The sequence below is a fragment of the Varroa destructor genome, unplaced genomic scaffold (assembly GCF_002443255.2).
Source record: "Varroa destructor unplaced genomic scaffold, Vdes_3.0 BEIS01000001.1, whole genome shotgun sequence".
In the NCBI taxonomy this organism is placed as follows: domain Eukaryota; kingdom Metazoa; phylum Arthropoda; class Arachnida; order Mesostigmata; family Varroidae; genus Varroa; species Varroa destructor.
Window position 1 is genome coordinate 7,700,060 of NW_019211454.1, and position 22,437 is coordinate 7,722,496.

At 40.8% G+C, this 22,437-nt stretch overlaps 1 protein-coding gene and 1 long non-coding RNA gene across 14 annotated transcripts in view; one reads left to right on the forward strand and one right to left on the reverse strand.

Annotated features, from left to right (window-relative positions):
* LOC111246818 (uncharacterized) overlaps window positions 1-22,437 on the reverse strand; it is a 55,411-nt gene that overhangs the window by 2,252 nt on the left and 30,722 nt on the right. For 4 of the 10 annotated variants that reach the window (XR_015318840.1, XR_002671814.2, XR_015318841.1 and 1 more), the window contains one exon: window positions 3,366-5,061. The exons of 2 other annotated variants lie outside the window; for them this stretch is intronic. Coding sequence is in view for 1 of the 8 variants with exons in the window: in XM_086977100.1 (XP_086833226.1) it covers window positions 16,254-16,366 (113 nt within the window). In the remaining 7 variants the exon portion in view is untranslated. Of the gene's footprint in view, window positions 1-107; window positions 3,217-3,365; window positions 5,062-16,237; window positions 16,367-17,126; window positions 17,396-22,437 lie in introns of those variants that run through there. 4 more of the 10 variants (XR_015318838.1, XR_015318839.1, XM_086977100.1 and 1 more) reach the window with 4 other exon arrangements.
* Window positions 72-16,654, forward strand: LOC147758194 (uncharacterized). 4 transcript variants are annotated; one of them, XR_015318851.1, is made up of 4 exons: window positions 72-187; window positions 8,580-8,696; window positions 8,884-9,000; window positions 15,322-16,654. It is a non-coding gene; the product is annotated as an uncharacterized LOC147758194 (long non-coding RNA). The 4 variants fall into 4 exon arrangements; XR_015318850.1 differs by having other exon boundaries at window positions 8,889-9,000; XR_015318849.1 differs by having other exon boundaries at window positions 150-289.

Genomic DNA, 22,437 nt, shown 5'->3' on the forward strand with positions numbered 1-22,437 from the left:
GAAAAGGTAGCTCTCTCTCTCACTCTTTATATATATATATTCAATCATCATATCACCTTCTAGATGCTGTCGTTTGTGTTACTGTCGCTACCGCAGCGGATACAAACCATCACCGTTCGTCGGCTTCTTTTTCGCTCAGTTCGAATTCGCGTCTGTATAGAGGGGTGGTGACATTTCGTTGACACTGGTGAGGCAAGATCAGCAACTGTTTGTGTTGTGTCGTTGATGCCTCCGGATACGTCTGCGCTTAATGTTTACACGATGTCCGCTACTCTCGGCTTGCTTGTCGGTTTGTTTAATTATTTTTATGTCAACGTATAACTGATATATATATATATATATATATATATTTAGGTACAAAGGAATCAAGAAAAAAAGTTTTAACGAAACTGTCATCTTTGAATGATTGCATCGAATTCTATGCAGGGTTGGACAACTCAGGGTACTAATACTATTTGACGTTTTCGGCTCTGTCGATCTTGCACGGCGCCACATGGTAAGGCAGAGGATGTTTTACTAGGTCTCCTTATCGACGGCAGCTGCCATTTCCTAGCAGGCCAAGTGAGCAGTGAAGCTCAATCTACAGACAGTCAGTGTGTGCAGAACTGTGTCTGGAATGTGTGGAAAATAGAAAAAAAACTACTAGAATTAAGAAATCTGTGTGGCACTCTTATATCTGTCCTGAGGGTTCTCTTCTGCCATAGCAATGACTGCGGAAGAACACTGCTGGGATACTGTTTTCCGAAGTGGAAACAAAGAAAGAAGGTAGTAGCAGGAATTCCGTCCGTAGAAACTGTACCCCCTGTGACACCGCTGTCCCTCTCCGTCTCTATCTGCTTTCCTATGTCAGAAGGGACAAACAAGCGGCTCATGCCCGGCCTCCTCTGGCCACAGCCGTCCATTCCATGCGAGAATGTGTTTCGCGGAAGCAAGGGACAAATAGGTAGGCCATCTGGCCGAGCGACGGGACCCTTCACCACTCCTCGAAATTGGATTCGAGTCCATTGGCAGCGTGAAAACACTGACTTTTCAATGCCGACCCATAGGTAAGAGTCGAAAGAGCATAGAAAAGAAAAAATCGTGAGAAGCGTTCGAAAAGTCGCCACTGGCTGATTGTGCGTCGGTTATGACGTTTAGCGCTCAACGACGACGATGATGATGGTGTGGCAGTATACTGAAAGAAAAGCAAGAGGGCTAAAAGGGGGAGTTGGTAGTAAGAGGATAAGGTAAAGGATTGGGGAGAGGGGAACGTGCCGGGGAAAGTGGAATTGTCACTCTCTGTGTGTGTATATCTCTCTCTCTTTCTCTCTTTTATAGAGAAAGTGTCACATTAGCTATGTGTTGTTTACATTTGTAGAATACACGTGCTGGTTATAACGTGCAACTGCAATAAGGTTTGCAAAGGCTATTCGCAAAGGTGCTTATTCGACGTGCTCTTCATTCCTAAGGACTGATTGCCGCGTTTGGAAAACACTGGTACAGGTTCACGTACGCGCGTAACAGGCTCTAGTCCTCTTGGTAGGATTGGATATCGAATACTGTTGATAGTCGGGGTGTAATGATGATTCTTGTTTTTTTTTCCGTTTTCTTTGCGTCTCTTGGCTTAATTGACAAACTGCGCAAAACATTGTTTACCTTTTAGGTCACGTTTCTGGTTTGCTTCTCGGAGACCTGGACGCTAATAAAGAACGTATAGGTACATGAACATGCTGGATGCCGAGGCAATAAGGACGTTTTTTCATACTTTTGACAAAAAATACTCTGAAATAGGGCGTAACGCTGCAATCTTGATCGCACGCTATGTCAGTAACGCTTTATGGTAGCTTATTGTTTACATTTTCAGCGGCGTATTACATAGACGTTCTGTATTAACAGGTTATGTACAATAATTGTATGCTAGATTTGCACCACGAATAGGCACTGTTTGTGAGCATATAGTTTGTGGTTCCTTGTTTACGCCATTCAGTGTAAATAGATTCTGCTGCAGACGACTGACAATGCAATTCTGCGGTATGGAAATTTTAGCAGCAAACCCTATGCCGATTTGGGCCAGGTACTTATGAAGTTAATTAGTGCATAAATGTTCGCAAGCATAAACAGCATCCACAATAATGAGTCTTGCTAGGCAGCGGTGTAGGCCTCGCATTTTCGCCGACTGTATAATATAAGTATATATAATAAGAGCCTACAGCTCATCAGGGACACCCTGCTCGGCATACTCGAGCGCACGAAATGAAAACGACATGTTGCCAAAAGAAAGTCTTGCACTAAATGTCTTCGCGGTGTATTTGGGATGCATCTTGCATACACTGAAGAATTAGACGAGAACCAAACTTCAGTGGTTCGCAATGTATGTGATAAAAGGATGTTTCGATCACTTTTTTGATACATTTCATTTAACATGATTTAATTGTGTTGTAGAAAAAACCATCCACGCATCATGCATGAACTACATAAATAAAGTGATGATTACAAAAATTTGTTGCATCGAAGTACTATAGTTAGCTATCGAAAGCGAACTCTTGCCTGGTTTTCTTTGTGGAACGCCATAAACTAATGGGCACCTTGGGGACCGATTGGTCCTTGTCAAGTATACGCTTTATTCATTGTTGAATGAAAAATATATTACGTCGTACCCACACATAAGTCGACATTGCGGCGTGCATTAAACATAAAAAACACGTAAATAAATTTGACTAAGCTGTCCAACTATCTTTGTATGTTGAACTCAAAACATTCTGGGTTTTTGGGTCCGGTATTTAATCCATTGGACATTTTATTGGTTGGTAGATCCCACTAGTACGAAGCGACGTGTGCTTCCGGCTGGATTTGAGCTCGAGCCACACAGGCTCCTCACGTTTAACACGCTGCCCACTACGCCTTTACAGGGACATGTTTTATACTTATCATTTATGGGGTGATCATGATCTATACGTTGAACGTGCATGGAGTGGCTACGAGCAGACCCTGATAAACAATTTTATATGAAAGCCAATTACTTGTTTAAGTCGAAGATGATCAATATAAATATGCCGATTTTTCTCCGTTGCGTGCCCTGAACGAAGCGATGTTGGATTCAACTCATTTCAACTACGTATTGCATGTACGATTGCTCGTCTATTCGATCTTTTTTTTTTTTTGTAAAAACCGCATCGTTTCGTGCTGATGCGAGCTGCTAGCGAGCTGAAACAATGCTTAACTGAAACAGTGCAGGACCTAAAATTCGAAATATTGATTTAGCATTAAGTGTAAACTGGTCTCTATCCTTTTTTTTTTTTGTTTTTCACCAACTTATTCCTTCCAATATTCTAGTCGACGGATTCATGGGAAAATGCATTTATTTCTTCTATTTATTTCTCACTCACCTGCGTCATTCTAACACGCGCGATCAAGTTAGAGCTTCAATCGCAGCAGGCGAAGCTGCTATGGCAGGACGAGCAATGCGATAGAGGCTGCAGTAATTGTAACGACCAGCTCGTAATTCTCTTAGCTTTCTTCTGCGGTCCGAAAAAAGGCTTTGATTGAGCTAAGGTTCACCTGTTGGCCAGCACCAACCTTTACACACGTCCATTTCTTTCTTCATCCGTTTCCCCTTCCTCTATTCTCGTTTCTTTTCGTCTTCTAGCAGTGCATCCGTAAGTACAGCCCGTCACCCTCCAATATTTTACGATGTCACTTTTGTTCCAACTACACTTGTTGTGGTCGTAGTAGTAGTAGTAGCAGTATTTGCGAGTCGAACGAACGATGGAGGTTTAAGCTATCAAGCTTGTTTCGGCTAAGCCATTCAGCTATGACGCATCCATATAGCTTGACGCCTTATCATGCCACTACTGGTTTTGTTCGCATATATATATGTATACACGTTACGAGTCCAAATATATATGACAGCAAAGCACGTAGAGGATTGTACTCTCGTCATTGGCCGATTTTGTTTGCCTATTTGGCCATCCGACGTTCGCTTTTTTCCTATCCCGTTTCGCCATGTACCCACTTACATAGCATGCTCATGGTAACTGATCGACTGGTGGCAGTACAGAAAAAGAAATAAAACATGGCAAAACAGGAACAGAGGCGACAGACCCCCGCTCACAACCAACTGAAGGTAACGCGAGTGGTCATGAAACGACAGTCAACGAACGAAGCTTGGTATTAGGCATTGGCCTTCTAGGACCCCCATTTCACAACCTCCTAGAGCCGCCTTTCCTATCTTGCTCTCATGCTGTGGACAACCAATGAAACCGGTTTTAGGTGCAGTTTATGCGGAAGAGAGAGACACCTCCTTAGAAACCAGAACTATCAAAGCGTGAAGGGCCCAGCGTGAAGCGCGGGATCAGTTCTTACTCGTTTGCCACAGCGGACCGCGTGGCTGATCGGTCAAATAGAATGGGACACGAGAAGATGAGATGATGGGGCAACTGTGAAGTGAACGGCGTCGGAAGAAAAAAAGGGTGGGTGGACAGATATGCTGCCGGGAGAGGGAGGTATTTTTAGCTGGCTAGTTAAGGCCAATCAAGCAGTTACGACGAGCGAGTCGAGAACCATGATCATGACGGTTGTCAAAGGGATACGGGTAATGTTGGTAGTACTGAGGCTGGTTTGACCTGACTTGGAGGACAGCGGTCATGGTAACGTACCGCAACCTCTAAGCGTTGTAGATTCCGGAGGTGTCGTCACACTTAATACCGTGTTGTGGTGATGTAAATCGAGATGCCTGTGCTATGGTCAAAACACCAGTCGCACCAATGCTACGCCGTACAATATCGAGTGAATACAGTGATGCTCGAAGCGTTTACATGGCCTTCGGTCCTGGTTGTGGTCTAGGCGCCTCCTTTCTTTCACATTTATTTGTAGATCCCAATGGAAGCACGAATGAAGTCGTGAGATGTCCCAGAGCCGTTCAAGGCAAGCACTCGTTCGGGGGTAAAGACCGAGAGCACTGAACCTTTCATCGTCGGACTTTTACTTCGGCTGCAGGTTTCTAGCTGGTTCGTTCAATAACGTTTTGATCACTCTGAAGGTCAAAATCCTTTTGGCATTCCTCTGTAGGATAGAGAGCCAATTCTGGAAACAGACACCATGATAAAATATGCCTGATCAGCATGAAAAACAATGGTTACTCGACGGCCTGTCTAATGCTTCTTCCATGAAATAAATCGATATCCATTCCATAAGACGATAACAGACAGCACTGGCTGAAGTAAAGTCGGATGATTTACAGAAATAAAGATGGATCACAAGGCAAAAATGATACAAAAAGACTAAGTTGGTTGTTATCGTTTATTTCTGGTCCACAAAGCTAACATCTATCAGAATTCGTCTTGATAATAGAAAAACTGCTTCCATAATGCGAGCTACTGTAAAAAGTCGTGTTAACTGGACTTACTGAATTTTGAACGAACAGCGGTATATGCGGTTTGTTTACTTACCACCAGTCCACCAGATGAGATGCCCTTAAAGAGCATTACTTAATGCGAAGTCGCATTGTGTCATACTCTTACAAAACAAATTCGACTGCAGTCAGTAGACGGCCATCTTGGCAGGGTAGAAACGACCACTTGCCCTGATCGGCGAGATAGTCAACACATGCTTTAGTTTCGTATAAAAAGCGACGACTATTGTATAATACAAAAGCAACTACAACGTGGCGAGTTTTGGGTGCCACACCAAGCCCCCCCACCGACAGCAATAGACGTACGTACGCCGTTTGCCCAAGGGAAAGTAACGAGAACGGCTTCCTGATAGTAAATAACTTTAGACGAGGCAATTTCGACCAGTTTTGTAAGTCGCGTAAGCTAGCATTGTCTTCGTGCATTTGCAATACATGCCATTCTGTGCCGCCACGAGAACACGCAGACTAATGCCAGTGGACCGACAAGAGAGTCGCTTCTTTTCTACCAAATTGGAGTGAACGTCCTTGAGATTTTTCGCAAAGCTCAGCTCAATCACTCTAAGTGATTTTGGTAGCGTAGGGCCGAATTGGATGGATGGTATATTTGTCATAATTCAGCATGTTCTTAGAGGCAAGGTGATAAACTAACCAGGAGTAAACAAATAGGACAGCCTCTTCAATCGGTCAGTGCTGCATTATATGAAAGCCGTTACTTCTATAAAATTAGGTCATAATATAGGTAGAAAAGAAAGAGACATTGTAAACATATAAAAGGAATGACTTAGGAGAGGTAAAGTTTTATTGTATAACCTATATGGGCTAATGTGGATGCAAGGGAATTATCGGTTGTGACTCGATATGCCAGTAGAATAAGACAATGCCCCAGCCGAAATTTGGATAAGGTTCGTTCATGCATTCATTTTGGATATAAGGCTAGCATGGTTCGTTATCAGGTACGGCTTATCGGGATATTTTGTGGACAATCATACATGTGGAGAAAAAATTTTCGCTTGGGCCGTCCAGATAGGCTTCAAAGTTTAGTTTTATGCGGCTTATTTCACCTTTTAAACTTTTTGACAACTATGAGCGCTTGCATTTATGGGGCTTTTGGCCAGCTATATACATAAAGACCTAAATATAAATTCCGTTGGATCTTTTATATGATGCGTATTTGAACGAGCTTACGGCGAGTTTAAGCTTGGCGATGTCGCTTGACGTAAGGTTACTATCTAATTTTTATTTGCGAATAAAAAAGAATAGGAACAAACTACGGGATGGTTGTAATCGATTGAGTGATCGGCGAGTCGTGTTGTACGCACATGATAGTTTTGGATGACATCTATAGCATACGTAAAAAGCAAATTTGTCGAAATAACGATTTTCATTTAGATACAGTTATAGACACAGAGATACACAAAAGATAATCCCAATGTAGGTGTCGTATCCTGTGTATGGCCACAACAAAAGTCTTGAAGTATATCCTTTCCTTCTAAGTATGAATATGCCACACTATCGAAATGTTGACACTGGAAAGCAGCGGCAGAGAGGTGAGTTGTATCAGCTAGAGAAGACTAACGTCCTCTATTACATGTTAAAACAGCCTCTAAAGGTTCCGAAGCTGTGTCCATATTTCAATGCTCTGACTGGACGCGTAAACTTCGGATGCTGTTTGTTTTTTTAGTCTTGTCAAGAAATAGGACTCGGTCCGTTGTCGCTTTTCCGGTCATTTAGGGAACAAGAGCCGCACTCGCTGCCGTTTTGGATTATGGCCTACTATATCAGAGCCTTTGCGCCTTGTGGTGCCAATGCTATCGAGACATCCATGTTCGTGACAACAAACGGCGATACACGAAGAACAGCGGCAAAAATGTCGTAAAATAAAACTGTTGACTTGCCTGAGAACGGTCAGACGAGGATCGGAAAATTGTAGACGGTGGGATTTTTGTACGAGGTAACAGCAGCAGACGATTGAATGCAAAATGCTATGAGCCCGATTTGGCCGACTAGTATCTACCTTCGTCTTTTGAAAGAAAAGAAGCTTTACTGTTTAGAAAAACTGACAAAAATAAATCTCTTTTTGCACCCGCTGATTTTTGCCATTCTCATTGCGTCAATAGGAAAGCTATTGCTTATTAAGTCGGAAAGAAGAATTTAATTGTTCATTTTTGAAAAACGTATTATCTTTGGCAATTTTTTCATCGAGGCTCTTCTTTCTTCTGGAGTTTCATACATAGTTCGTGAGCTTTTTTCCGTTCCGGCTTTCATGAGGTTACGCTAAGAACTAAGCAATTTCATGTTGGTTGTTTTAAGCTTTTTTTTTCTGTCTATAAACACAAATGCAGATATCTGTGATTGAACACTAGATTTATTTGTGGGCACAACTCAGTGTCGGCAGTCGAAAAAGGCTTCTAGCCTAACACAGCAACAACTAATCTTTTTTTTCCTATTAAGTACCGTTCCATCTCTCAGGTTCTTAAGGCTGGCGTGTACTACCAGCAGTACGTCTGCGCTTGGATTCGAACCTAGACCACCGAGTGTTCCTAAATTTAGCATGTGAACACAGTTATCCGTTGTACTAACACGAGCTTTTTATCGCCGATACTATTATGCTTGTTTGAATCAGCCGTCTCCGGAAGTGTGCTGTTCTATATATGTGCTGAACGTAAACGGATATTCAATATTCTCAGTGTTATATTAATAATCAGTAAGGACGGACAAATGTTGGACAGAGAAATTAGCCCAAAGGCGCGACTAGTTCTGCCGGCTCGCATCTAAAAAATATTTTATAAGGAAGACCAATTAACTTAAATACACAAACCGGATGATTATTACAGTTGTATTAGCCGTATGGAGAATTATTGCGGTTTTTCTCGACAAAAACTTCAGACGTTGTCGGATATACTCGTTTCTTTCTATAACAAAGTACCTGTCTTTCATATTATCGGTACTCTAGCTAGTAGGTATTACTGCAGCCGAATAGCTCCTGCTAGCACGAATCGAAATATATTTGCGCCCGGCTTCGTACCTAAGCTACATCAAATAATCAGGCAAACTCATTATCCACTGCGCTATCACGGGGGCACGTCTAATTATCTGTAGTTGCCAAAGCGTCGCCTTTACACACAATATAATCATTTCATATATATGTTATTGTCTTTGGATAAGTAAAACTAAAGCTTTATATTTACAGGCAGCAATTAGTTGCGCGGGGACGGAGTGGCGCCTTGTTTTACGATAGACAAATATGGCCGATTTTTTGACTGTTTTAAGCCTTGGCCTCATACTGGAAACGAGATAGATTTGACAGGTATACACAGAATTCTGCTTGTCTTTTTTTTCTGACGTTTATCGTACTAGCAAAATAAGATGCGCTTCAATCAATAATCCAACTGTCCTGTGATTGGGAAATTTGGTTTTATTATTTTATTTTGCCTGCATTGTAGCTGATACTTCGAGTAATTCCATACTACCATTATTGTGATTTTCACCATAAGAGCAGCAGCATGGAATTGCGGTACCCGAGTGTATTGAGCAACTGTTGAGACACAACTCACTATCCAGCCATGGTCTCAGATCAAAACCCTTTCGCACTTCCAACGCAAACTTCAAAAGTAAGCTTCCTTTAGTTTGATAACTTCTTTTATCGATTTGCTTAATAAAATTAGCTAGATATTATTAGAATTCGTCTGATGCTGACTCCCACGGGCCAAAATAAAACACGTTGCCCGCATAGGGTATGATCCCCAGATCTAATTAGGCCACAGCGATCATCATCGCAAAAAATCCACTCTTCTTCTCGTTTATTCGTTATATTGACGCCAACAGACTAAAAAGCGTTATTTTTTTGTTGTACTTCATTATTCCGCAACCCACTTAAATTCACACTGATTAGACGGCCTTCCCCATGTACCTCATAAACCCCTGTGTTCCGTCCTATAAGTCCTATCTGCTACAGCTCTCTTGAAATATGATTATTGTTACGGTAGAATATCCCTCAGCAGCGGTAACGCTTATGCCTCTTACCGATCTGCAACGGTATGATCGTCCCTCTGCAAGTGAGGCAGCCTTTTCCACTCTCGATTACGGGCTGTCTTGCCGTCATTCATTATGACGTTTGAAATGAATGAGTGCCTATGACGAGATGGCGACCTAACATGTCAAAGCTTAGCAGACCTATAAAGAACATGAATGAACCGAAAAATCCCATCTGAAGTGATTACGGAAGCTGGCAAGCTTTTGGCAGAAATAAAAAGCGTAGAGCGGCTAACAAAACTGTATAACAAGAATTATAGCGCGTTTATTATTTCCGATCAGTCTATGCGTTCCATATTAATCTATAAATAAAGCTACTGATTAATCGAAGATCCAACAGCCATCTCCACTGTAGGTGTTTGTTAACCAAAATGGCCTGACCTACGCTAAATGTTTCGAGACTTACGTCCCGTATCGCTGCCAAGCGTCGCGCCAAACTACTGACACGAAATATGTGTACGGCCAAATTCGAAATTAAATCACCATAGGGCCCAGTTTAACATATATATTAAATTGTTGCGTCGCAACAGGTTTACAATGTATATACGCCTGATATATTCATTGAATCACAGATCAGGCCGAAAAGATTGTTCTTTTTTTTTTCAAAAAAAGACCCATTAACTAAGCTGTTTTCTCTTAATTCTTTATCTCTATATAGAAGAGACGTCGCGCGACAACAGCTTGTTCGGGAAGTTAGACATGCACAAATAAAAAGACATCGGTCAGTATGAGAATTTACAGTCCTATCGTGCACGTACCCCCGCCGCCGTACGGTCGCATGGCATCTCAAGCAATAGAGTACTAACGCGGTCTATCCATGCACATTTCAACTTGAAGACGACCGGTATAGGTTACATGAACTTATATTTGTTCTCTAAGATGATCCCTTGAGTAAAAGCTGTTCCCATTTAGATAATAGCATCTCTGTTTACAATGCATCGGTGCACCAAGCGTTCGATTGTGACTGCCAACGAATGTCGCATGACAAATCGAATGGCGTCCCAACGATCGCGCAGAGAAGACAAGTGCTATTGAAAAAGCCAGGGTTATTCAAATGTTGAGACATTCGATTCGATTGTAAATGGTAGACCCATTAATTTCGATTTATCTGCTTTAAACTACTTTTAGAGGAGCATACAAGAGCACTTAGGTAATGTGTTGTATTAGAAGGCAGAAAGTCAAACGGAATTGCGATTAGGTTCGCAACGGAGATAAAGGCCGATGTGTCAGAACCGCAAAGGCCTCTTGTTACGTAGTTTTACCCACCAGCAAGCCAGTTCACCTAGAGCCTAACCTTCAACAGGCTTTTTAAGGTTAACTGACTAAGACTGCGACTCCTTATCATAGGGTCAGCAGGACTCTGACCTGTAACAGCAGCGTAATACCACTGCTAACACTCAGATCGTCAGAGCAGGACTAAATTTAGCCAGGCCTGTATAAATGTCTTGAAAAGTTTGCGTCTGTCTAATTAATGTCAAGCACTAGCCCAGGTTACCATGAGTGGAAGTCCCAACACCGCTTGGTGTGTGATAGTCCCTGAGTGAGCTTCTAAAACGACACTAGTTACCTTTAGGGATCCCCAAAATGGTCGCCAAAAAAATACAATGACTAGAACGCCCTGTTAGTTGTCAGAAGACAAACGTGTGCGAGCAGAAACTCCGGTGAATTATTCGGGTGTCCATGTATTTTTGTTGGTTCCATTATCAATACTTTGTTACGATGAATTTAGCACGTGCGACATTGCTACTTGTAGCAGTTTCCCGCCTCAGCTTTCGAACCGACATATAAGGCGTTCATGCAACAGGGTAGCAAATGCATTTAGGCGTGCTTAGCCCTATTGTTAGATTTCTCATTCACGTGTAAACATGAACGGGAATTAAGAACGGACTATACAAACTGACATAGATCCGTAATCGTACATCTCCAATGATAGGCAAAGCGGTAATATTTTCTCGGCATCGAGCATTAGCATTCTTTCAGCGAGTCTAATGTTGTCGTCAATCCAGGTAACCATAGACTTTAAATATGCATTGTTTACGAGCTTCGACGTGCTAGTGTTATAGGGACAATAGAAGATTAATAATTGAGCTTTGCTTAAGGCAATTGTTTAAAGGTGATAGCTTTTTTACGGTGAGTACCACACAGTATTACTTCGAAATCTGGGAAGCGTCATTTACGCCTCCTCTGTCTTAAGGCCCTCCCTCCTCATGATATTTTCCAACGTATTGTTGTCTTTCGCATAAAATCGCAAATCAAAGCCATAAAAGCGACTCATAATTCCTCTGGCTTTATTATGCTTTTTTTACTTTTTTTTAATGGTTCTCCGCGGTGAGAGCCCATGATGCGTCAGATATTTCTACATCGAGCCTAACATTAATATGCTCTTGCTGCTACATAAGGTCTGACGGCACTTAGCCATCTAGTCTTCTAATAAAAGTAGAAGTTCATATTTCGACAGTTTGAGCCTATCCTTCGCTAGGCGCGTGCGTTCGAATGATTCCCTCTATTTTTAGACCACAGCCATGATTCAATAGATTTTTCCATCGAAGAGGCAGCACAGTGTCAAACAGGCACTTCAAAATAGGTACATATTCCGTTTTTTTTAAGACCTCATCCTAAAAAGGGTGTAGAGTGTAAGTATAAAATAAATTTGCCATTTTGGATGCACTTTTAGGCGTCCGCGATCCATTTTTAGAGCTAAAACCTACACCTAGCTCTGTATTGCGTTGTTTACTATTCAATAAATATATATATATATATATATATATATACATATATGTTGTTTTGAATTACATGGAAACGGAACGTGTGCCACCTCATCTGCATGTAAAATTTTGTTCATTCGACCGCTAAGAAAATACTAGGTTTTCATAATCTACTACGTTTCTCAGATAGATGGTTATCTTTCGCCATCTGCAACGTCCGTGATATCATTAGAAACCTTAAATTAGATCGGGAAGGCAACAAGATGAAACCCGAGTAATAAACTATCCTGGGTAAAAAAAAGTGGTTCGCTAGAATCCAGGCGATTATTCATGTCACAAAGTTGGTGTTTTTAGCCCCACTTTAGACCCGTTTTTTATAGCAGCTAAGCGCTCCTTCCTAACTACCCTTTTGCCGAAAAGAGAACATTTCAAAAGCCTTCGCAGGTTTATTTCGCTGATTCACGAATTAGGAATATATATTCTTAGGTGAATGAAACCATTTTAGCTAGCGAAACTACGTAGGATCTGAGCTCTATAAAGAAAAAAAAAATGGTAACATGATCTATAAGAATAGAAGAATAATCTCTAAGAAGCCCCTGTACCATCTCGTCCTGTTTTCCTTCACAGGCTACTTTCTCCCTGATAAGTCATAACCCCGTGTTTTGTGCTCCTATCCTTGCAGCTCCTCTGTCACAGACACGCGTAGCCTATGGGTTGCAAGGGAAAATGTCATGCGTAAATTGTACAGTCATGCAAAATTGTCACAAGGACACGACAGTCTCATGTAGTTAGTTCATAAAATGTAGTGATGAAGAAGAAGAAACGTAGCGGGTGGAAAAGCGACACTGTGGTTAAAATACAGGGCTGAGAATGAGCATAAGTCTGTCACGTAGAAAAATTTTCCCCACACTTGGAATATCATCATCTTCTGCGCAAACTGGTGTATTACCGTACGAGAGTTTTTAACTTAGTGACACAGACCGTCGGCCGCATGGTCCTGGCAGTGTTTTTCTCCTTTTAGTACATTTAACGTGGAATTTAAGCCAGTCGAAAGTAATGCTAAAGGAAACGCTGATGATAATCACAACTGTGGAATCTTTACTAACACAACAAAATACGGAAACAAAAACGGGGTTATAGACCGTGTTCGTGCAAAACATTGTGGTAAGCTTGCTATACTTTATGCGTCTGCTGCATAGCTAATTGAAGTGAATGGATAGCTAAGTGAACTGGAATGAAGATATTGCCACACGATCGTGAGAAGGGCTGCAAGTATGTGTCTAAGTTGCACGGATCAGAACTATTATAAAATTTCGAGAAATCTAAGTGCGCTCTGTTTAACATTAGTTGGTTGATTGTTTGGGATGGGTCGGAGCAAGTGCAAAGACCGTTCGCGTGCCAATTCAGAGATGTTTTAAGGAACAGCGTTAATAACCGTCGTTATTACCTTGTACTTATTTGTACTATTTTTGTAGAGTCAAGCGTCAAGTTGTGTGAGTTAAGCGTCAATCAAGAATTAAAACTTTACCAGTGGCTAACAGAGGCATCTGATGAATACTGCTTAAATGACTTACAATAGTAATATCTTCTATTCAGTAGAGAATTCTATTCGATTTTTAGTGTTCATTTGGGTCTACTGGATTATTCTATATGCTATAGTTTAACAACAGCGTTAGACCTATTTCTATGAATAAGGATATTAGTTTTATCATATTCGTTCTTGTATAAATCCAAATCTACTAATAGTTACCTGTAAGACGACAGCGCATTTATAGTAACGTACGACTCATAATCTCGTCGACAATAATGCATGTCTTACTTGCTATTGCTGGCTAATATACTCAGGCCATTGACATTTAGTGGTTTCAGTAGGATAGAAGGGTGCCAATGACATTTACCATTACCACATTTTACCATTAGGCCGAACCTACGGTAGTCAATGACCTAATTCTAAATGCACCTAGTGAATTCGTTCTTTTTATGGCAAATTTTTCACAAATGGGACACAAGAATCCAAGGAGCTTAAGGGGCGCGGAACAGAAAGGAGAAGAAGCTAGCTAGCGGAAAAAATAACCCCGAAGATGGCCTCTATCGGGAACGTAATTTAGATATGTCTTTAAGTTATCTAAATTGAGCGATCGCTGGATAACTGGATAATATATTTGCTATTTACTAGCGTTTTGGGCCTTCTCTATTTTGAGTTGGAATGGCTTCGTCGGAAAAACATTAGCAAAATTACTATTTTTCCATTTTTGGCTAGCTATTAATGTGTTGTGGATTCGTAATCGGGCCGATGTATTTCGATTTCGTACCAAACGGATTATAGACTGGGACGTTGAACCTAGGATTAAAAACGAACTTAGCAAACTAAACCAACGTAATAACAAATAGAAATATTATAAATATTCATTTCTTTGCCATAACCTTGTTTCCCTTATATAATTCACGCTATTAAAATGAACGCCTTTGAGGCTCACAAGCAGATCACGAAATAGTTTAAGGCGTTATTTGTATGTACAGCTGCAGTACATATTATGTACAATGCAGCTCAAAAAAGAAAAGCTCATAATTGCTTTATCTATATATACTTTGAATGCAACAATATCACTAGGGTGAAATCTCTCAAATAGAATTAGCGTCTAAGTAGAGAAAATCGTTACTATTCACTGAAGTTAATATGAAAAGTTACCGAACTACTATACCTGAGAGGGGAGCTCATTACTTTAGGCGTGTTGTGCGCTAAGAGATGTCAAAGTAAAGACGTTTCGTTCATTTTACCTTTGTACAAAAGTATACTATGTGGCCATGATGAGCATTCCATGCGGGATACATGAGCAATACATATATATACGAGAGAACACTGCACGTTATTGCTGTTGCTTCAGATCTCTTCGGCGTAGATGACTTTGTTTACTATTATGTATGGAAATCTATAACACTATACGCATATATACATATACACGTGCATTCTTATTCTCTTATACTTCGCACTTTGTCTGAGTATTTGAATTCATCTGGCTATTCTCACTTTGATCATAAATGCTCGGCATTGTAGTAAGCGTACATAAAAATCGTTCCATAAACATCTTTGCTGAGGCTCATTTTCGTGTTCATCTTGGTAATTTCGTTCACCAGAACTGCAATTCATAACTCTTGGCATTCTGCTGTCTACTACATTCATCCTTGTTATTACAGGTTTTATACCTTTGGGGGTGCATCCGTTACGCTTGATCTGATTGTGCTGGATAGTATTCATTGCAGCATCGTTGTTGGGTTACTGGACACGCTACCGTACGCTCGCATAATAGTAAAACAAGTAAGCTCATCGACGTATTTTTTGTTCGCCGATCATGTAAGCAGCTCGGGCATGCATTTCGTTTTCATGCTGCAGCACATTGCGATACTGCGAGAGTAATAGTTGCTAATCAGAACTATGGAACCAAACCACACTCTTAAGAGAAATATGCTATGCGTATAAATATATATATATACATATATATAAAGGAACCCGAGTGGTAGTAACATGCTAACATATTAAAGTTAGGAGCGTGTGGTGATCTGGGTTAAAAGTGGGCCTGGCCACACTCCGGTTTTATATTAGAAGAAGCCAGCCCATCAAGCAATACTTAAGGGCAATATCGGATATACAACGCAGCATTTATTAATATGTAAAAATCCATGGTGCCAAACAATAAACGCGCTAATGGTGAATTAAGTATAAAAATGTATCGGTGAGTTCGCGTGAGCGTAGGAAGTAGTTTAGGACATATGCATTATTGAAAATAATGATATATCGGTCCTAGATATACTCATGTGAATCGTGTGCTAGGTATTAAATCAGGGATAATTCTGATATTCATTCATATCTATTGTACTAAACACTAATGTAACAATAATAATAACAATAACGATGATAATAATAAATTCTGCTGCGGGGTGTCCTACAGCAAATGCTACAGTCTTCAAGCAATGGCTCCTAAGTGGATCTTACTAACCGACCGAAGTGACAACTTTGTTGAGGTCAGTTTTTCTCCAGTTCTGTACACATTGGCTGTCCGTTGAAATGGTTCAGCGGATCAGAACAGCGGATACAGTCTTCTTGCGCGAGCCAATACATTTCCATTGCTTTAAGGAGATCGGAACAACTGATGCGTATTCGATATTTTTATAACGCAGATCGTGCCTGGCGGTGTTACTATCCAGGTGACGGCCAAGGTTGGCAGGACACGCTGGTGCAAAACTGCGAACAATAATAACCGCTAAAAATATGTATAATCTATAGAGTAGTTGATTACAAGCAAATAAATTATCGAATAGTGCAAACGACTGAGAATTGAAGATAAAAGGAATTAAAATGGTAGGCTTTTCTAATTGTAGTAGTAAGCGGTAGAGCGATAATTACTTTCTAAATAATATATATATTATATATACTATATTAGAATTGTCTATCGATTTTTGTGCATGTAACTGCATTCATCATAAAAATGTATTGCGTATGTTTAAATGAAATTCTACGAATTATTAGTTCTTCGTACAGTTTTCAATTGGTTTTGTGGTATTCAATTGTGAATATGACTTAGTTGTCATGAAATAGGTAATAAGGCTTTATTTACGCGTCCTCCACATTATATGGACACATATATATTTAAGCTAACACACTTCCACGGAACAACAAACTCGTGGCGCTCATTGAATGATTATCGCGTGCACAACTATCTACAAGACAGAAGGCGCGTCATAAAAAACGCTTGAAAAATTTGAGCAGTTATCATCCTGAATCACATTAATTTTTAGGGCTTTGTCATTCCACAAACATAATTCGCATTATAGTTCGTTTGTCTAGCATGAATAAACTACCAAGGAAGCTTTTTCCTTTGAGGTGTACTTAAACACCAACATTCTAAAAAAATTCATAAGAACAATGTCAAGCAGCTTCAACAACACCAACTAAGCTTCAACTAAGTAGATGACTCAAACACCTGAACCATCATACAAACCACTGCAGAAGCATCAACTACCGACAGATTTATTGCGCTGTTTTACAATACGATCCAAATGAAACAATTATATTTATCAGCAGCTTTCAACCCTTTCCTTTCGCCCATGTTTCCTCCACGCACTCGTTCCTACACTTTTCGTAATGCTTCCGTGCATTGTCTAGCAGCCGCTGCTGGCGCTACGGTAGAATCCCCCCGGTACTTCCGCTAATTAACCTTTGTCGCCGGATGGGGCCCGATTGAACCTCGCCTTCTACATAGAAACTGATGGGCTGAATGCAAACGGGCGGACACATTAACACAAATTTGCCTCATATTGTTATTAGTGATCTCTCGAAAGAATTAACAAAGAAACTCGAGAAATCATGTTCGTCTAGCTGTCCCTAGGTAGTAATATGCTGTTAGGTTCAGAATTTGGCGGGTGTCCACCACTAAGTTATGGACAAGGCAGAAAGAGCTCAAAGCTTTTTAAATGGAAAAGGATCGTGATCGTCGTCTGCGTGCGTTGTTTGAGGGCGCGCAAATTTAAAAAAGGGCTGAAAAGGGTTTATTGAGGGTCAATTGAATATTCAATGGGGCAATGGGGAAGTTGGTGACAGATCAAAATTAAGTTGAAGTTGTAATTAACCGTCGATCAAAAAGCAAGGAGAAAGGATACAACCGAAAGCTTTTTTGCACCACGTGAATTTTCTACCTGGTGTTTTAGCGGAGTCTTTGCAATTTGATAGTTAATCACAATATAATCAAACTATCCGTTAGGCAAATGCGCGTGATTCGTGGGCAATCTCCAATAATAATAATAATAATAATAATACCAAAAAGTTTATTGCCTGCCAAAAAATGATCTAAATGGAGAACCAATGAGAATCAGCAAGTACGCATTGTTATTTACTGTTCAATAACTGGCTTCATGATTACTCCTCGTTTTTTATGCTACAGTGGTTAGTACTAGTGTATTAACTATCCGATTTGAATTGATGATGCTAAGATTAGCTTTCGTAGTGTCATCTTTAACGAGCTAGATGCATGTAATATCGCATAACAAGAACTCAAGCTGAATAACTAACGAGGTTGAAAACGAAATCCACCTCAATGTCATACATAGTCTCATACCTCACAGATTCGAACATTAATCCACATACGAACCCAGAACGAAATACGGCGCATAAGGAAGCTCATCGTTATTGATCATTCACACTAACATCGGCCTCAACTGTTTCACTACTCGTAGAAACTGCGATAGCAATATCACCGATAATGACAACAACAACATCAACAATAATGAACAATGAACAATATCATTATAGCTTAAACGCAATGGCAGAAGAAGGCAAATTCGCTTTATGAGCCATACATTATTGCGGTCCCTTAGCCCATCATGGTAATGCATCACTTAGGCTATTCACTACGCAATGGCTTTTTCACCCATTAGTGTAGCTAGCAGCAGCAGCAGCAGCATCAAAAGTGAGATTGTTCTCATCGTTTTGTCGTTGTGAACATCAGGCCCGTCATTGCCTGACGCTTTCTGTAACCATCAGGCAAAGAGTGCGGGGCATGAGTGATCTCTAGCAAAGCCACGGGCAGTATAGGGGGCTCGGCTGTCCTCCAAGGACAGAGGAAGTGCGAAATGTTATCCGTATTTTGCAATGTCTACTCTACATAGAGACGACACACAAGCACTGTTGAGTAGGGTTGGCTGGACGTTCTGGATGCTTGCAGCCTCTAATTGCATAGAGAGATCGAGTTGCTGTCACGCACTTTTTTTCCTAGCAGGATCGCACCATTGTAGCGGGACGCAACTCGGGAGTGGTCGCTCGTATATTTAACGGCTACTGATAATGCCGTCCATGTCGTTTCGTTCAGCAACAAACTAAACCACTTAACAGAGTCGCTTATTTGAAGCGTTTCGAGGCTTGCATACAAGTAACAGGCTTGAAGCACTGAAGCGCGATGCGGTTATATCTTTGTCATACTTGTTGTCTGTGAGGTAAGCAGCGTCGTTATATGTAGTTATACGAAGGTTGTCCGAGTTAACGAGGGTTCGACGGTAGATGAGATTAAAAAGGATTCGGAAAGTCCAGAGCAACATTGACATACTCAGCGTGGCAACGTTCTCCTTTGAAAGATGTTAGCCCTTACGAGAAAAAATTGTAAATGTAGAAGTCTAATTTCTCGTGTAGGGTTTTTCGTGTATTGAGCCGAGGTAGAAGGTGGTGCTAGTAATGTGACGGTTTTTATCCGCCTAGAAACTAAGTTCTGTCCCATTTGCCTAAGACCCAGTAGCGGCTAGAGACAATAACCATAAATCCATTTCCCGTGGTAAAAATCTGTTAACAAATATATGAATACCCGTACATCATGCACGATTTCATATCCGCACAGCCTAACTGCACGCGCAATACATGCCGATATTCGCCAGTCACTGAAAAACCAACATTATGTCAATGTTTTATCATAGTTTTCCGCTAGCATCCACATCGATCAGGCTTAACAACTGTACTCGGTATATATTAGTAATTCAAATGATGACATTTCTCTAGCGTGATCCTGTAGATGAAAGCATGGCGGAGCGTCCAACCTAGTCGATTGCCAGGCCATACTTAATACTAGACGGAAGTATTTTTTTTCCTCGATACCTCGTTGGTCGTAGTCTCCGACAAGGAAACCAATAAACGAATAGAACATACCGTAGTTCGTTTCTTATGCAGGTTTCAGGGAGACTGGGCCACGAGAAGTGAAATGACTTCATTCTAATATATGGTCTGTTTTTCTTATACTGCTTAAGGACCAACAAGAGATATGGTATTCTGTAGAATGGAGCTAAACGCATTTTATGTTCGTGTATATGCTCAGTAAATGAGAGAGGGGTCAGTTCTACATGCGCTATTATAAAAAAGGAGTGATTGATGAATCCCCCAGAAGAGTTGTTTGATTATTACTATCTGCTATACATCAGCAGATAGAAAACAAACAAGATAAATTGCATGAATAGGTGCATGTATGTAAACTTAAAGCGCAGCTTACATAGCTTTACTCGTAATGCATTAAGAACACTGCTTTTAGCTACATGCTTCAAGCAACATTCAGGGGAATCCAATTCAGTACGTATTTAGCAACATCGACAAGCTTACTTCGTTACAACTGGTGCATCAAAGCATCATCACTGGTTCATGCTCTACTGTAGGATTCAGGCACCTATAGACGGATGAGAATTCGTGTACTTTCATTCCTCAATTGTATGCTTCCGCCAGTTCTGGTATAATTTGGTTTGTAACTTACTTTGATGGGAACTCTAATATTGGTGAATTCTCACGTTGGATCTGACCAGGCCCGACTAGATCTTTCGATTGACTGACGATCGATCCCAAACCCTGACCACCTTTACCTTCTGAGTTCTTGAACTCATCATTGACATCTCCTTGGCTTTCGTTGTACAGTTTATTTATGCAATACATATCAGCTCACAGAGGTCGTACTAAAGCAATCTTTGATACGTTGCAAACCTGAGAAACTTAGTGGAGTTCGCCTTCGAAGCCGCTTGCCTTAACCCTGTTTTGTGTATAGAATATCAAAGTTTCTTTGTTCTTTCCTGTTTTGCGATCTTGATATAAGAAGCAGTAGTCTGGGAACAACAAAAAATTAGGGCAAAGTAGGAGAGTAGCAAGCGAAAAATTCGGGCACAGATAGACGATGCATGTACCATCTGCGCAAAACGGTAGCGCAACAAGGAGTTTAGTCACGTTCAGATGAGTCTAACACCCCACGTGGTGTTGGGCACCATGGTGGTCTCCGCGAATTATTTAATAATATAACATAAACATTTAATAACATGGATCCTCGTGGTTGTTATTCTTAATGCTCATCTCTCTTCAACGCCATCAGCAACGTCAATTCAAGGTTTCGGTGCAATGCGATCAATTTCTGAGTCCCCATCCGTGCGCAGATTTAATAAAGGGTAGCCAATGGGAATGTTCAGGAACGGCGCTAATTCCGTCTGGCAGCATGTTCCCCCCTACGTAAATACAATTATATACACAGACGCGTCTATCGATCAGGCACGTTTGTACACTGAAAGGTTTCCGCTTATTGCTGGCTTGTTCAAGACAAGCCTGACTAAAGCAGAGTTATGGTCGAACGGTGGAAATACTAGTCGCAACCTGAGAACGAGTGAGTAATGCCTTTGTCTTTATTATTCCTTTGTTTGTTCGCTGGATCACTAAGATAAAAAACCGGTTGGTGTAAAAAATCGAATTTATAAGGGAACTGTGGCTATAGGGCGGTGTTGGGTGATTCTGTTTAATGTACGATAATACAATTTTTCGTGTGTATCCACGTTGTTCGTATTATATAGATTGCATTGCTCTTCTGCCGTCTTCAGGTTAGTATAATTGTCGACAGTACGACAGTGTCAGCGGCGATTCAACGAAGAGTTTGTATTTGTGCCCTAGGAGATGTAGAGAAGGAATAGGATTAGCTACCACCGTCAGAGACTGCATAGAAGAAAGGGATATTCCCTAATTAATAGGTCCGTTTTACGCTCAGTTTTGATGCTTACTAGGTATCCAAAAATGACTTAAGCTTCAATTAATTATCTAACAGCTTATATAGTTTCTAACGGTATATGATATTGCTTCAACGAATCAACTTTCGCTTATCATTAATTGTACCAGCAAGAACAAAAACAATTTATAAACCTTTGTTAAACCAATTTATAAACCCCCTCTTAGGTCAACCTTATATAAGAAGGATTACAAGCATTTAATCAACAGCTACTAGGGCAAACATTCTTTTAGTGGTAGATTCATCGTTATACTCTAACTTTTACTTATTCGATATGAGCGCAAGCACTGGTCACAGATGGATCAACCCGCTGGGATAAATGGAGAGATAAAAATGTCACCAACGACACATTATTTCGTTGGTGATTTGAACGAAGAACGAAAAAATTACTAAAACAAAAATCAGTAACTTATTCTCAATCAGTCATTTTATATGTCTTTTTACTGCTAAAGCAGCAGCTTCTGCATGATGTTCCAACTTTTTACGCTACTCGTTGCTGTATATCGTGTCTGCAAGCCATGAATGCTGTTAATGTACCTCTATAGGCAATTCGTATCAGCCTTCCATTGCCTGTCAGCGCTGGATGTTTTGGCTATTTCATCGCAACATGCAAGGTTGTAGGGTAGCCGACTCTATCAAAGGCCTGGTTTTCACTCTATGCACCTTATGGCATGTTGTCCACTGGACAATCAACCACAGTGCGAGCCCCGATTAAACTCTGAACAACAAGGGGCACGGGGGCATTGGCTTCCGC